The sequence below is a fragment of the Cervus canadensis genome, chromosome 4 (assembly GCF_019320065.1).
Source record: "Cervus canadensis isolate Bull #8, Minnesota chromosome 4, ASM1932006v1, whole genome shotgun sequence".
NCBI lineage: Eukaryota > Metazoa > Chordata > Mammalia > Artiodactyla > Cervidae > Cervus > Cervus canadensis.
The window spans coordinates 68672313-68684943 of NC_057389.1; the positions used below are offsets into that span (position 1 = coordinate 68672313).

At 45.1% G+C, this 12631-nt stretch overlaps 1 protein-coding gene across 2 annotated transcripts in view; it reads left to right on the forward strand.

Moving 5' to 3' along the window:
- The window catches only part of COL23A1 (collagen type XXIII alpha 1 chain), a 376188-nt gene that overhangs the window by 319258 nt on the left and 44299 nt on the right, over positions 1-12631 (forward strand). For both annotated transcript variants that reach the window (XM_043465726.1, XM_043465727.1), the window contains exons 4-5: positions 9153-9160; positions 10783-10809. In XM_043465726.1, the coding sequence (XP_043321661.1) occupies positions 9153-9160; positions 10783-10809 (35 nt within the window). The remainder of the gene's footprint in view (positions 1-9152; positions 9161-10782; positions 10810-12631) is intronic.

Below are 12631 nucleotides of genomic sequence, written 5' to 3' on the forward strand. Positions count from 1 at the left end.
GATCTTCCCAACCCAGGGATCGAACCCAGGTCTCCCGCACTATAGGCAGATTCTTTACCATCTAAGCCACCAGGGAAGCCCATTGTAAACTGTGCTGCAATAAACATTAGGGTGCATGTATCCTTTTGGACCGTGGCCTTTTCTGTATGTATGCCCAGAAGTGGGATTGCTGGATCTTATGGTAGCTCTAGCTTTTAGGAGCCTCCACACTGTTCTCCATAGTGACTATACCAAATTACATCTCCACCAAGCAGTGTGGGAGGGTTCCCTTCTCTCCACACCCTCTCCAGCATTTATTGTTTGTGGATTTTTTTTTTATTTTATCATAGCTATTCTGACCAGTGTGAGGTGATATCTCATTGTAGTTTTGATTTGCATTTCTCTAATAACTAGAGAAATGTTGAACTTCTTTTATATGCATATTGGCCATCTGTATGTCTTCTTTGGAGAAATGTCTATTTAGGTCTTCTGCCTATTTTTGATTGGGTTGTTTGTTTTGATGATGAGCTGTTTGTAAATTCTGGAGACTAATCCCTTGTCAGCTGCATCATTTGCAAATATTTTCTCCCAGCCTGTGTGTTGTCTTTTCATTTTGTTTATTATTTCCTTTGCTGAGCAAAAGCTTTTGAGTTTAAGTAGGTCCTATTTGTTTATTTTTTTCTCTTATTTCCATTTTTCTGGGAGATGAATTGAAAAAGATCTTGCTGCGATTAATGTCAGAGAGTGTTCTGCCTATGTTTTCCTCTGAGAGTTTTATAGTCTCCAGCCTGTGTAGTTGGATACAAAAGTATTCTTACAAATCAACTCTGAAAACATCAATAATCTAATAGAAAAATGGTCAAAAGACATGAAGAGAGAATACACAGAAAATACAGCCCTTAAGTATGCAAAGAGCTGTTGAGGTCTTTAATAGTGATGGTCACTCTTGCAGCTCCTCCTTCATCTCCTGAGCTGCACCTTACGCCAGGCCACAGGCTCCGATCTCAGGCGCCCAGGCCCTCAGAATGATCATCACAGTCTGAGCTTCATTGAAGGTTGCTTAGGAGTGAGTGTGAGGAAAGGCAGCAAAAGCTGGAGAACCAGACAAAAACACAAGAGCTGAATCCAGCCATTTTTAAGTTAAAGTTATTGCTTTGTGTGACTTGGGAGCTACACATGTATATCCAATGGCATCAGAGAGTCCGTGGTGAAAAGATGTCTCTCGCCGCCTCTCCTTTTCTCCCAACTATTCCCCTACCCGGAAGCAACTTGATGACCAAATTCTCCTGACCACATGGAGATGTTCCACATTTACACAAACAAAAGTCTACCAATTTTTTTAGTATAAATGGCTACCTATTAATATAATGTTACATGCCGTTTTAAAAAAATGTAACAATATACCATGTCAGAACATACAGAATTACTTTAGTCTTTTTCAAAGCTGCTTAGTATCCCACTTTCATAATCATCCTATCATTTCTTTTTTTTTATTTATTTTTATTAGTTGGAGGCTAATTACTTTCCATCATTTCTTTAAGCCATTCCACTTGTGCTGTTTCTCATGTCTTTACTATCTCAACCACTTCTGCAGTGAGTATTCTTATACACCTATCATCTTATACATATGTTTATATATTTATGGAATTCATTTCTAGGAGGATCATTGTAGCAACTGGTACAAAAATTTTACATCTTAATTAGTACTGCCAACTCATTCTCTGCAGTTCAGTTCAGTTCAGTCGCTCAGTCGTGTCTGAGTCTTTGAGACTCCATGAACCACAGCACATCAGGCCGCCCTGTCCATCACCAACTCCCAGAGTCCACCCAAACCCATGTCCATTGAGTCGATGATGCCATCCAACCATCTCATCCTCTGTCGTCCCCTCCTCCTGCCCTCAATCTTTCCCAGCATCAGGGTATTTTCCAATGAGTCAGCTCTTCGCATCAGGTAGCCAAAGTATTGGAGTTTCAGCTTCAGCATCAGTCCTTCCAATGAACACCCAGGACCTATCTCCTTTAGGATGGACTGGTTGGATCTCCTTGCAGTCCAAGGGACTCTCAAGAGTCTTCTCCAACACTGCAGTTCAAAAGCATCAATTCTTCAGCACTCACCTTTCTTTATAGTCCAACTCTCACATCCATACATGACTACTGGAAAAACCATAGCTTTGACTAGATGGACCTTTGTTGGTGAAGTAATGTCTCTGCTTTTTAATATGCTGTCTATGTTGGTCATAACTTTTCTTCCAAGGAGTAGGTGTCTTTTAATTTCAAGGCTGCAGTCACCATCTGCAGAGAATGTACCAATTTATCCTCTCAACCAATGTGTGAGGTGGCTGTCCTCATTTCCCTTGACATAATAAGCCATCAGATTTTTTCACTTTTTCTCATCTGATATGATATAGTTTTAACTTTCATTTCTTTTATTGAGAATAAAGATTTCTTGTTTCATATACTTAAGGGCTGTATTTTCTGTGTACTCTCTGTTCATATCTTTTGACCATTTTTCTGTTAGGTTATTGATATTTTTAGAGTTGATTTTTAGGAATACTTTTATACCCAACTATCCAGCCTTTGTGACATGAGTTGGAAATGTTTCCACTCTGGCTTTTGACTTTCTGCCTTGTAGACATTTTTGCTTTTATATGGTTGGATCTGACTTTATGGCATAGCTTCTAAATTATGAACTGTACTTGGGAAAGCTTGCTCCTCTCCGTGGTTAGAAAGAAATTTCCCCACATTTTTCTTTAGGATTTTTATGATTTTTTTTTTGAAGCTTGTAAATCTTTGATCCTTTTGGAATTTATCCTGATTCATGCAGCAGTATGAATCCAACTTGACTTAGTCCCAATAACCACTAGCCTGCCCACCACCTTCTATTAATAACAGCTCTCATGCCAGTAGTTCGACGGGCTCAGGTGAAGAGGCATGGGCAGCCCCCAGCGAGGACAGGGCTTTGGATTTGAGCCTCTGTCTTAAGGACAATGGGAAAGTGAGGAGTGGAGGGACGGGCCCTGATCAGATTTGCATCTAGCCTCTGAATGGAGACTGGAGAACATGAGGTCTACATATTTGAGGCTGCCTCTGATCCCAGGCACATCACTTTCACAGCTACTGGATTTCAGGTCCTGGGTCTCCAGTCCTCTTTCCAACACCACTTCTAGGTGAACTCCTGGGCATCTTGATAACCTCATAGAAGCCCCTCACACCCTCAGCCACTTAATCCTCACTCGTGACTCACGGCCTCAGTTCCTCCTTCACTGGCACAGTTGGGGCAGTTGGGAGAGAACTTCCACAAATCCCACCTGCACGGCCACACACATGCACGCTCTCCCCCCCTGCCCATCTCCACAGGTGGACTGTCCAGGCTGCCACCACAGCTGTGCCAGTCCCAGTCCCTCTTGCCTCCTCAAGGGCATCGTTCCAGGAATCCCCCTTTCTCCAACACGTCAGGTCTTCCCTTCCTGCTGAGGACTTCCATTGTGCAAACGTGCTGCTGTACTTCTCTTCCTGGAGAAATACCCTGTCCCACTGCTTTTCTCTTTCCATGACACTGTCCTCTTCCAGGTGATGTACCATTGATTATTGTATCTCAGCTGTCCCCTCACTAGCAGGGATGCTCCTTAGGACAGGGATGCTTGTCACTTTCACTGCTGTATCCCACTTTACCAGAGGAGTGTCTGAAACGGTGGGCACTCAGTGAATGTCTGTGGGATGAGTGAAGTGGGAGGTGGGAGAAGAAGCTATTGCAACAGTCAGGAGATGCTGGTAACATGGATGAGGTTGTGGTACTGGGGAGAGACCCAAGTGGATGAGCTCCAGAGCAACAAACAGGCAATGTACCAAATAGATCATGTCAAGGAGGACTCCTCATTTTCCTGTTCACCAGCTGGGAAGGAAGGGATGACATCCGCTGAGTTCAGGAGCTGGAGAGGACCATGTTTGAGGGCAGAAAATCATGAGCATGACTGCGCATTCTGGTTTAAGGAATCATGGGATTATCCAAGGGGAAATCAAGCAAGCAGCTCAAAAAGGGAGCCTGGACTTTGAGGTATGGTCAGCACTGGAGATATACACTTGGTAGACTTCCATCTAGTGTAGCCATGAGTGTGAAAGAGCTGTTTGGGGAAGATGGAGAGAGGAGACTGATGAGCAGAGAACTGAAGAAAAGAAAGCTTAGCCTTGAACCTTGAGGAGCCTCAGCATGTTGGCTGGGAGAGGAGACTGAGTCAGCTGAACAGTCAAGGAGGTGGAAGGACATGTCATCTTGGAAGCCAAAGAAGGAGAGCGCTTCTAGAAGGAGGTAGAAGATAAGTTCAAGGAGAAGAAATCCTTGTCAGGATTATTGATTGGAGGAGGTTCTTGGAAATTTGGTGAATGCCATTTTGATGGAGAAATAGGAATGAAATCCAAATCGGAGGGTTACAAGGTGAATGGAAGGTGAGTGAGAGGAGACCCCTCTTTCTAGCAGTGCATCTGTGAGGGAGAGAGGAGCTGGGGCAGGAACAAAGGCGGACATGCAGTGAAGGGTGGTTTCTCATGTTCAGATCTGTGGGGAAGGATGTGCTTGAAAGTCAGGCTTGACAGTGACTGGGGGAGCGTGGGGGCAGCAGGGTCCCAGGAAAGAGGAGATGGGTCAGCTCCTCTGAGTTGTCCACAAAAATAATCAGTAAACAAGTCTATAAAAGGAATAGAAAAGAGTTTATTTGAGCCAAAGTGAGGACGGTAGCCTGGAAGCCAGCCTCCCAGATAATTCTGAGAGACTACCTCAGAGAAGCATGGTTTTCAGCACACTTTTCTGTCATGTCTGAACAAAGAACCTCCATTAAAAGAACAATTGTAATGAGAGCTTATTTGTAGCCACTGAGCTACCAGGGAAGTCCCAAGATGATTTTTTCAATTGTCATTTTTGTACAAATGTCAACTAAATGTATGCATTGAGGTGTGTCCATATGCCTCGGGTTTTTTAGTTTGCAATATTAGTGGTTACTATTCCTGAAGAATGTGTTTATTCTAACCTGATAATAGAGTTAAGTAATGCTAACTCATTAGTGTTAACTATAATGGTGATTATTTTAGTATTCTTTTAAAAATTTTTGCACATGCATAAGTAAAATACTAATGCATTGTTTATATATTTGTCTATTGCTACATGACAATCTAAAAATGCAAATGTGAATTATTGAATAGAAAGTTGTCTGGAAAAACATAGCAAAATTTTACTGTTTATTAATAGATCAGAAAAGAAGGGACTGCTGCTATTTTCTGCCTTTAGAATTTTTAAAGCAACATATAAACAACAGTGGGTGTTTTAAAGATACAATCATTTTGTGTGCCTGTCTTCTTCATTACCTATTGACATCTTGGAAGTGTTGGGCTATTGTATCCAACTCTGTACTCCCAGTGACTGTTATGAATAGTTTTTGAGTGATCCTGAAGAGCCTGTGACTTAGATACTAGTGCAGCAGAGAATTGTACACGGTGAAACAAGAGTACTTGATTATCCACAGAAAGAAGGGAGAAGATGGGATTTGAGGTGAACATGGTGAAAGAAAGACCTAAATAACTTGAGGATATCTGTCATCATCAGGAACATTCTTCTCCCTTTGGAGTTCCTTAATGTATAAAGCTCAACTGTAAACCACAGGGAGATGACAGTTCCAAGAAAATATGCTTTTGTCTTCTTTGTTTCTAATCTCAGCAATTGGTACCACCAGACCTGATGCAGTATTCCTCATTCCAAGTGTTCTTCACTCCCACCTCTGGGCCCAGGAGAACCCACTTGGTGATAATGATTGTTTTGACTAAATAGGAAAGCTGATGCCATTGCTTCTACCACCATATTCAGTAAAGCCAAAGACAGTCTTCATAAAGTATGGAGATTCCTCATCAATGTGTTGCAATAGACACTCCCTGTAGATCAGAAAAACAGGCTGAGAAGGCTCAAGTTTGAAAGTGACCTAAAGGGTGATACTGGAGAGAATAGTAACCAGGCAAGCTGACTGTTTTATTGCTGCCATTGGACTATATCTCAGGAGCTTGAATGATGGAGATATTGTTATACTGCTCAGGATGGTGTAATTTCTAGGCTTCATTTCAATGCTCCTGTAACTGCATATATTTAAATTTTTAACTCATCACAGGGAAATTAAAAATTAATTCATAAAAAATCATCTTTTTCAAGCTTTCAAAGGATATGGCAATTTGTGAAGTGTAATATTTTACTTATTAAATGGCTTTTTTCCTCCTCTAATTCTGCCACCTCTATCTGTGTTATCTACTATTAATGAAATCTTGTGCACATCCTTTTGGATTTATTGATAAATTAATATGCATGTCATTTTGGGGGTATGTATATTAGCTACAAATTTTCTATGTGGTAAACATGGTTTATATAGATTAAATTTATCTGACTAATTTGTAGAAATAATTTCAATAAATTGAAACTGCTAGGACTAAGGATACCCAAATTTTATAATTTTGAGTGCACACTCAGAATTTGGACTGAGTTTGAACTTAGAATTATAAATTATATAATTAAATTATAATATATTTTTCCCTACTATATATATATAGTTGGGACTTCATCAGTCTTATCCCCCAGTGTTTATATAGGTATGTTTCCTGAAACTGCACAAATGTCATATTTTTAATCTTTGGCAATGTGATATTACAAAGAAATTGCTTTTCTTCTGTTTTCATTCAGCTCAGTAATCTTCATATGTGCTTAATCCTTACTAGTCACTTGTGTTATTTCATTTTCTTCTTTTATTTTTTTTTTTTCATTTTCCTTGGTATATCAGTGTCTTTGTTACTGGTTTCTAAGAACTCATAACTAGGGATGTTAGCTATTTTCATGCAATGCATTTCCATCGGTTTACTATAGTGTTTTGTATTTTGGTTGTATATTCAAATATAATCATGTTGTGTTTTTAAAAAAAGAACAAAGAACTTCAAACAAATCAGGGATACATTCTTTCAATGTTTAAAAATAAAACAATTCATCAGGTACCTGATGAGTCAGTATGGCCTTGGCACCTGGGAAGCTGTCTTATCAAAAGAGTACCAGCATTGGCATTCCAGGAAGGGATGCATTTGCTCTTTATTTTTAACATGAACAGTCTTTACTTCTGGTCAATGCATCCTTTTCTTTAATAATTAAAGCAGAGGTACAGTGTACTTTGATTGGCCATAAATAGGATGTTTTAGTTAGCAGAAAATCCAGGTTAACTCACATATAAGCCAGAATGATGTCCCCATACCTCACCATGTGAACATGTCTTCTATCAGAGTTAACCGAACATGGAGTGGGCCAGGTGCAGGTGAAGGTGCGGGCAGGTGTGTGCGTGTGGCATCAGAAGGTGATAGTGAGTCCATCTGGTGGCTTTTCTCTTTGTGGTAAAACGGGGTGGGGCAGTTGTCTGAAAGTGAGATACCAGCAGTACAGATGTCCACATGGCCAACAACCACCCTGCCCCTAGTCTAGACTTAGGGTATGCACAGAACGCACCCCCATCAGGTTACATTCTCAGACATTAGCACCTCATGCATCAATTTTTGAAGCAAAAAATCTTCATCTCATCTCTCTCCTTCCTCTATCCCATCACCTCTTCACTCACCCTCCACCATTAAATCCATGACCAAGTTCTGTCTGTCCTCACTGGCAAGTCCATCGACTCACTTTTCTTCATCTCCTCTGCCAGTCCCCAAGTCCAGGCCACTGTCACCTACAGGGGGACAACTGCAACACATCCTCAAGCCCACTTTCACCCCTGGAATCACTCCTCTGTGCAGAAGCCTTCAGTGGCCCCACTGTCCTCAGATCACGCCCCCCACCCCCAGATGATGACATGGGAACAAGACACTGTGGTCTGGCTGACTTGCCTCTCCCCAGGTCTCCGCCTCCCGCAGCCTGCTCGGCTTCGCCTGAACCCTCGATGCCCAATGACTTGGTGTGTTTGGAGCTTTTTGCTCCCTCTTCCTCTGCCAGATAACCATGCCTCACCCTCTGGACTCAGCCTCGCCTCCCGTCCCAAGTCAGCCCAATCTGGCTCTGGTCTCTCATGATGTGCTGGGAACTTCTTGTGCTTCCTTCCTGTATCGTTGTTTTCTCAAGTATCAATCCATCCGAGGAAAATTCTGTGAGTCAGAGATCTTGGCCTCTTTCACCCCTGGTCCCACTACCTGCACCCAACGCTGATCCATCAAAATGTGGGGGTGGCTGACTGCCGAGGGCCGCCTCTGTGTTCTGGCCTCACCCTCCAGGCTGAGGTCTGGGCTTGGAGAGGAGCAAGCAGACGAGTGACTGGTTTGGCAGCACTGTGGTTTTTAGTGGAATATGTGTAGGATCTCAGAGTCGGGAGACTTCCTCCAGGCGTAAGTTCCATCCCTAACCAACAATGTGTCCTTAGACAAGTCACTTCTTTCTCTCTGAGCCTCTGTGTTGTCATCTGCCACATGGGCATGTTTGTCATACCTCAAAGATTACTGAGTAGGTCAAATGCTGTCATGGATGTGCAATGTGGTTTGTACACTCTAAGGTGAGGAACACCTGCATGTTCTCCATGGGGCAAGTCTCAGCTTGCTGCACCAGCCTTACTGAAGCTGCCACCTGTGCTTCTAGACTGGCCACCTTCAAATTTCCATACACACAGCCAGGCTCAGCACCGCTAACCTCAGAGCTGGGCTATGGGCCCCCTCTACCTCCTTACACATCCGCTCAGCCACACAAGCACATGTCCAATGCCTCTTAGGAGTATTCTCCCCTCTGCCCAAAATGTTTCCTTTCTCAAGTATTTCCCTTTCCACAGAAATGAACCAACCCCCATTGAGCTCCAAAATGTATTCTTCAAGAAGGAACAGATCTGATTCCTACCCTGCCTGCCAAAGCCCAACATGGGTGTGCCCCAAGCAGGAAGCAACAGCAGCCTCATGTCATGAATGCACGAACCAAAACTTCCTGGATTGTCATAACCACACACATGCCCATCCAGTCCCTCCAAGGACAGAGGTGCTCCCTCTGCCCTGACACTTGACTTTGGGGCTGACGACAACATCAGAGCCTTGCAAAGAGGGGTGACCAGGAGCTGTGCAAGGAAGGGGCTGGCCGGGATGAGGGGACCCTCTCTCCCTTTGATACTTACTGTGGCTTCTCTGCTTGTGTTTTGCAGGTCCTCCTGTAAGTGTCCTGGATTATGTTCTCTGCTCCTGAAAGATAAGATATTTTGTTTTCCCTGTTGTTTCTCTGTTGTAGCACTTCTATGAAAAGAATATTTGATTAGAGAGGTGTATTCTTAAAAAAAATATTCAGTCTCAGCCAGAGGACATGTTCTTTTGGCATTTGTAGATGAATGCAAGCACAGGATTCCATGTGCTTGACTTGCCCAGTGAAGGATCCTGTGACCATTTTCCTTCCAAGAGAGCTGGCACGAGCCTGGCTGCTCCTCATCAAAATCTCTGGCTCAAATTTTTTAACTTGATACACAGAAGCGCAAGCACCATGCCTTGTATTTCCTAACCCTTCTGCAGCAGTTGATCTGCGTAAATATTTTCATCTCACGTGCTTTGGCAGAAAGGACTCTGGAGTCAGGCAATTATGTCAAGAATAAGTGGGGCTTAACCACTAGATTCTGGGGTCTGTTTTCCTTCTTTGCCAAAATATTTGACTCTCTTGGCTAGGCAGCAGAGACCTCGAGAGTACAGCTGGCCAGTAAGGGCGCTGAGTTGAAGAAGGGTGTGAGGGAGGGGGTGGCTACTGGATCCACAGCAGCCCCAGAAATCCCATTCCTTCTCCAAGACCCATGACAAGTCCACCTTTGATTCATCTTGGCAGTTTTTCAGAGCCTGATAAATCCCAATGAATTCATTCAAGAAACACAATGACGGTCTGCTTGAGCCAAAATTAACCTTCTAAAGGAATTCCTTTCAGATGAGCAGCTTCATTTTTACTTCCACTTAACCATGATTCATTTCCCAATCCGCACCCTTCAGAATCTGAACGTCTTGGTGCATGTAGCAGCACCCCGATGAGAAAGAAAGCTGGAATGTGTAGATTTATGGGCCAGAAGCAGTTTTACACAGTTGAGTCATTCCTGTCATGTGGAGGCTAGCCTGTGTGAACTCGCCAAAGTGCAGAACGCAGAGGGCTATGGAGCGAATTTGTCTTGTTGTGTGTATGTTTGTGTTTTGTAACTTGGCTGTAAAATGACTAAGTGAATTAAACAAATGCAGAATTCTCAAACTGCACATGGCAAAGACCCCATGGGATTCTGGAAGGTGGCTCCGTAGCTCCCACGGCGACCTGAAGTGGAGGCCGATGTGTGGTCCAGTGTCTGGGCAGCCACTACTGCAAGCACATGGGGTCAGAGAAGCATCCGATAGCAGTCAACGTGTCCCCATACCTCTGACTTCCAAAGGCTGTCTTCCTCGGGTCACCCCATTCCCAGGAACAGACAGGAAACCTGTGAGGCCCATGAAGGAGCATTGTCCGTGGTAGCTAGGACGCCACCCCCTAGAACTCCACAAGGTCCTTGCCATGTGCCTTGGCTGACGTGAGGAAGACACTGTGGTGTGTGCCCCGGCGACCCCTCCAGCCAGGTCAATGAGGTGGGGACTAGGTGCTCCATCCCCCAGGCCCGCTGCAGCCTTGCATTCCCCCTTGAAGGAGTCCATCAGCAGCCTCTGCTGCAAACTCCGCAGACACAGGGGTGGCGGGATCTGGGGCCCTGATTGAGTTCTAAGTGTTGCCATATGGTTTTTCTACTGAAGGCCTAATTATTAACGACATATTAATTACCACAGGGGCAATCGGGACGAGATGGCTACCCGGTAATTTGCCATTTATTTTTTTCTCTCTCTTTGCCCTTTACTCTCTAGCCAATCTTCTTCCTCTGTGCCTTTATTTAACTGTCTGCACCCCCTCCTCCCCACCTCCACCTCTGCTCCTCAGAGGCCGCAGTCTGTCTGTGGATGGATTAGCGTTAGTTCTGTGGAGATACAAAATGTGCAGGTCTGCAAGGCCCTGGCCTGGCAGGAACCGTCTGCCCCTCCAGCGGCCCTGCAGACATATCAAATAGCCTTCAAGAGTCTCATGGGCATGCTGAGACCACCCAACACTGCTCTTCCCAGCCAGAGTGTCAGCCCTGAGCCCAGGGTCCAGGCCTTGACCGTGGAGTGAGTGCTCCCCCACAGGCTTGGATGTCGTCCTCTTCCCAGGGAACAGGAGACTCCCTGTCCCAGCTCCCCATCTGCTGTCACAACTCCAAACCGGAGACTGATTGGTTCCCATTTGGCCTCTTTGGTGTATTACTTCTCAGATCTTTTACAGTTAAACCTAAAAGCTAGATTATACCTGGAACGGACGACCCCAGCCTGGGCCGAGTGAGCGCCACAGCAGAAGCATGGTGACATGAGGCTGTGCCGCTGTCTGGTCCGGCCCGTGACAGCAGCTTCCAGAAGTCCTGATAAAGAAAGAGCAGGGGGTGAGCCCAGTGAAGGGGAGTACAACAGGACCATCCTGTCGGGAGACGCTTTTGTTCTGTGCCTCAGGCCAGGAGGATGCAGGAAGGGTAAATGTCCATAGATTCAGGGGCAGAAGGTGGATCCCCCAGTCTTGCAGGAGTCACCTTTCAAGGAGGCTGTGGAGGGCACTCCAGCCCCAGGCATCAGGGAGACCTGAGCATGGGTTCCAACACTGCTGTCTCATATATGGATGACCTTGGGGAAGACTCTGGCCCTCTGTGAGCTTCAGTTTCCTGCTGTGTGACCCGGGGTGATTCAAAGCCTCCCTTACAGCATTGGAGCTGGGATTAATTAAGACAGAGGAGGTGATAGCTGCAAAAATGTGTCACAAACCTAGCCTACAAACTTGGTGGAAATTTAGGGGGCATTTCCCTCATGTCTGGAGTGGTCCATTCGAAGTCTGGAGTGGAGTTTGGAACCTCCTGGCTGGCCAGGGCAGCTCCCCCAGCAGCAAGCAGCCTGGACCCTCAGATTAGAAACACCCAGCTCTACGTGGGTTAAGAATGAAATGTGAAGCCAGCCATGATCCACCCTCATCCCACTGGAGCACACAGCGGGTCAGGGCGCCACCACCTCCCCAGCAGCTTTTCTTGACGAGGGAGGAAGGAGTCAGGCCTCACATTCCCAGACATGGCAGCTAGGGTCTTGGGGAACTAGAAGCTTTTGCTAGAATGTTTCCCCTTCATGTCTTGGGCCTACCCACTTCGCTAGCCCAGGAGCTCTGGAAAGTGTCCAACAGAACCACTCCTGGCATGACCTTGTTACGTTTTACACTCCAGGGTTACTTCTCTTTTCCTTTTTTTTTTTTTTTTTGGCTGTGCTGGATCTTCGTTGCTTCGCGGGCTTTTCTCTGGTTGTGAAGAGCGGGGGCTACTCTTTGTTGACATGTGCAGGCTTCTCACTGTGGTGACCTCTCTTGTTAAGGAGCACAGGCTCTAGGGCCTGCGGGTTTCAGTAGCTGCTGCACGCAGGCTCAATCGTTGTGGTTCCCGGAGTCTAGAGCACAGACTCAGTAATGTGGCACATGGGCTTAAGTGCTCCGAGGCATGTGGGACCTTCCCGGACCAGGGATCAAACCCATGTCTCCTGCATTGGCAGGCAGATTCTTTACCACTGAGCCACCAGGGAA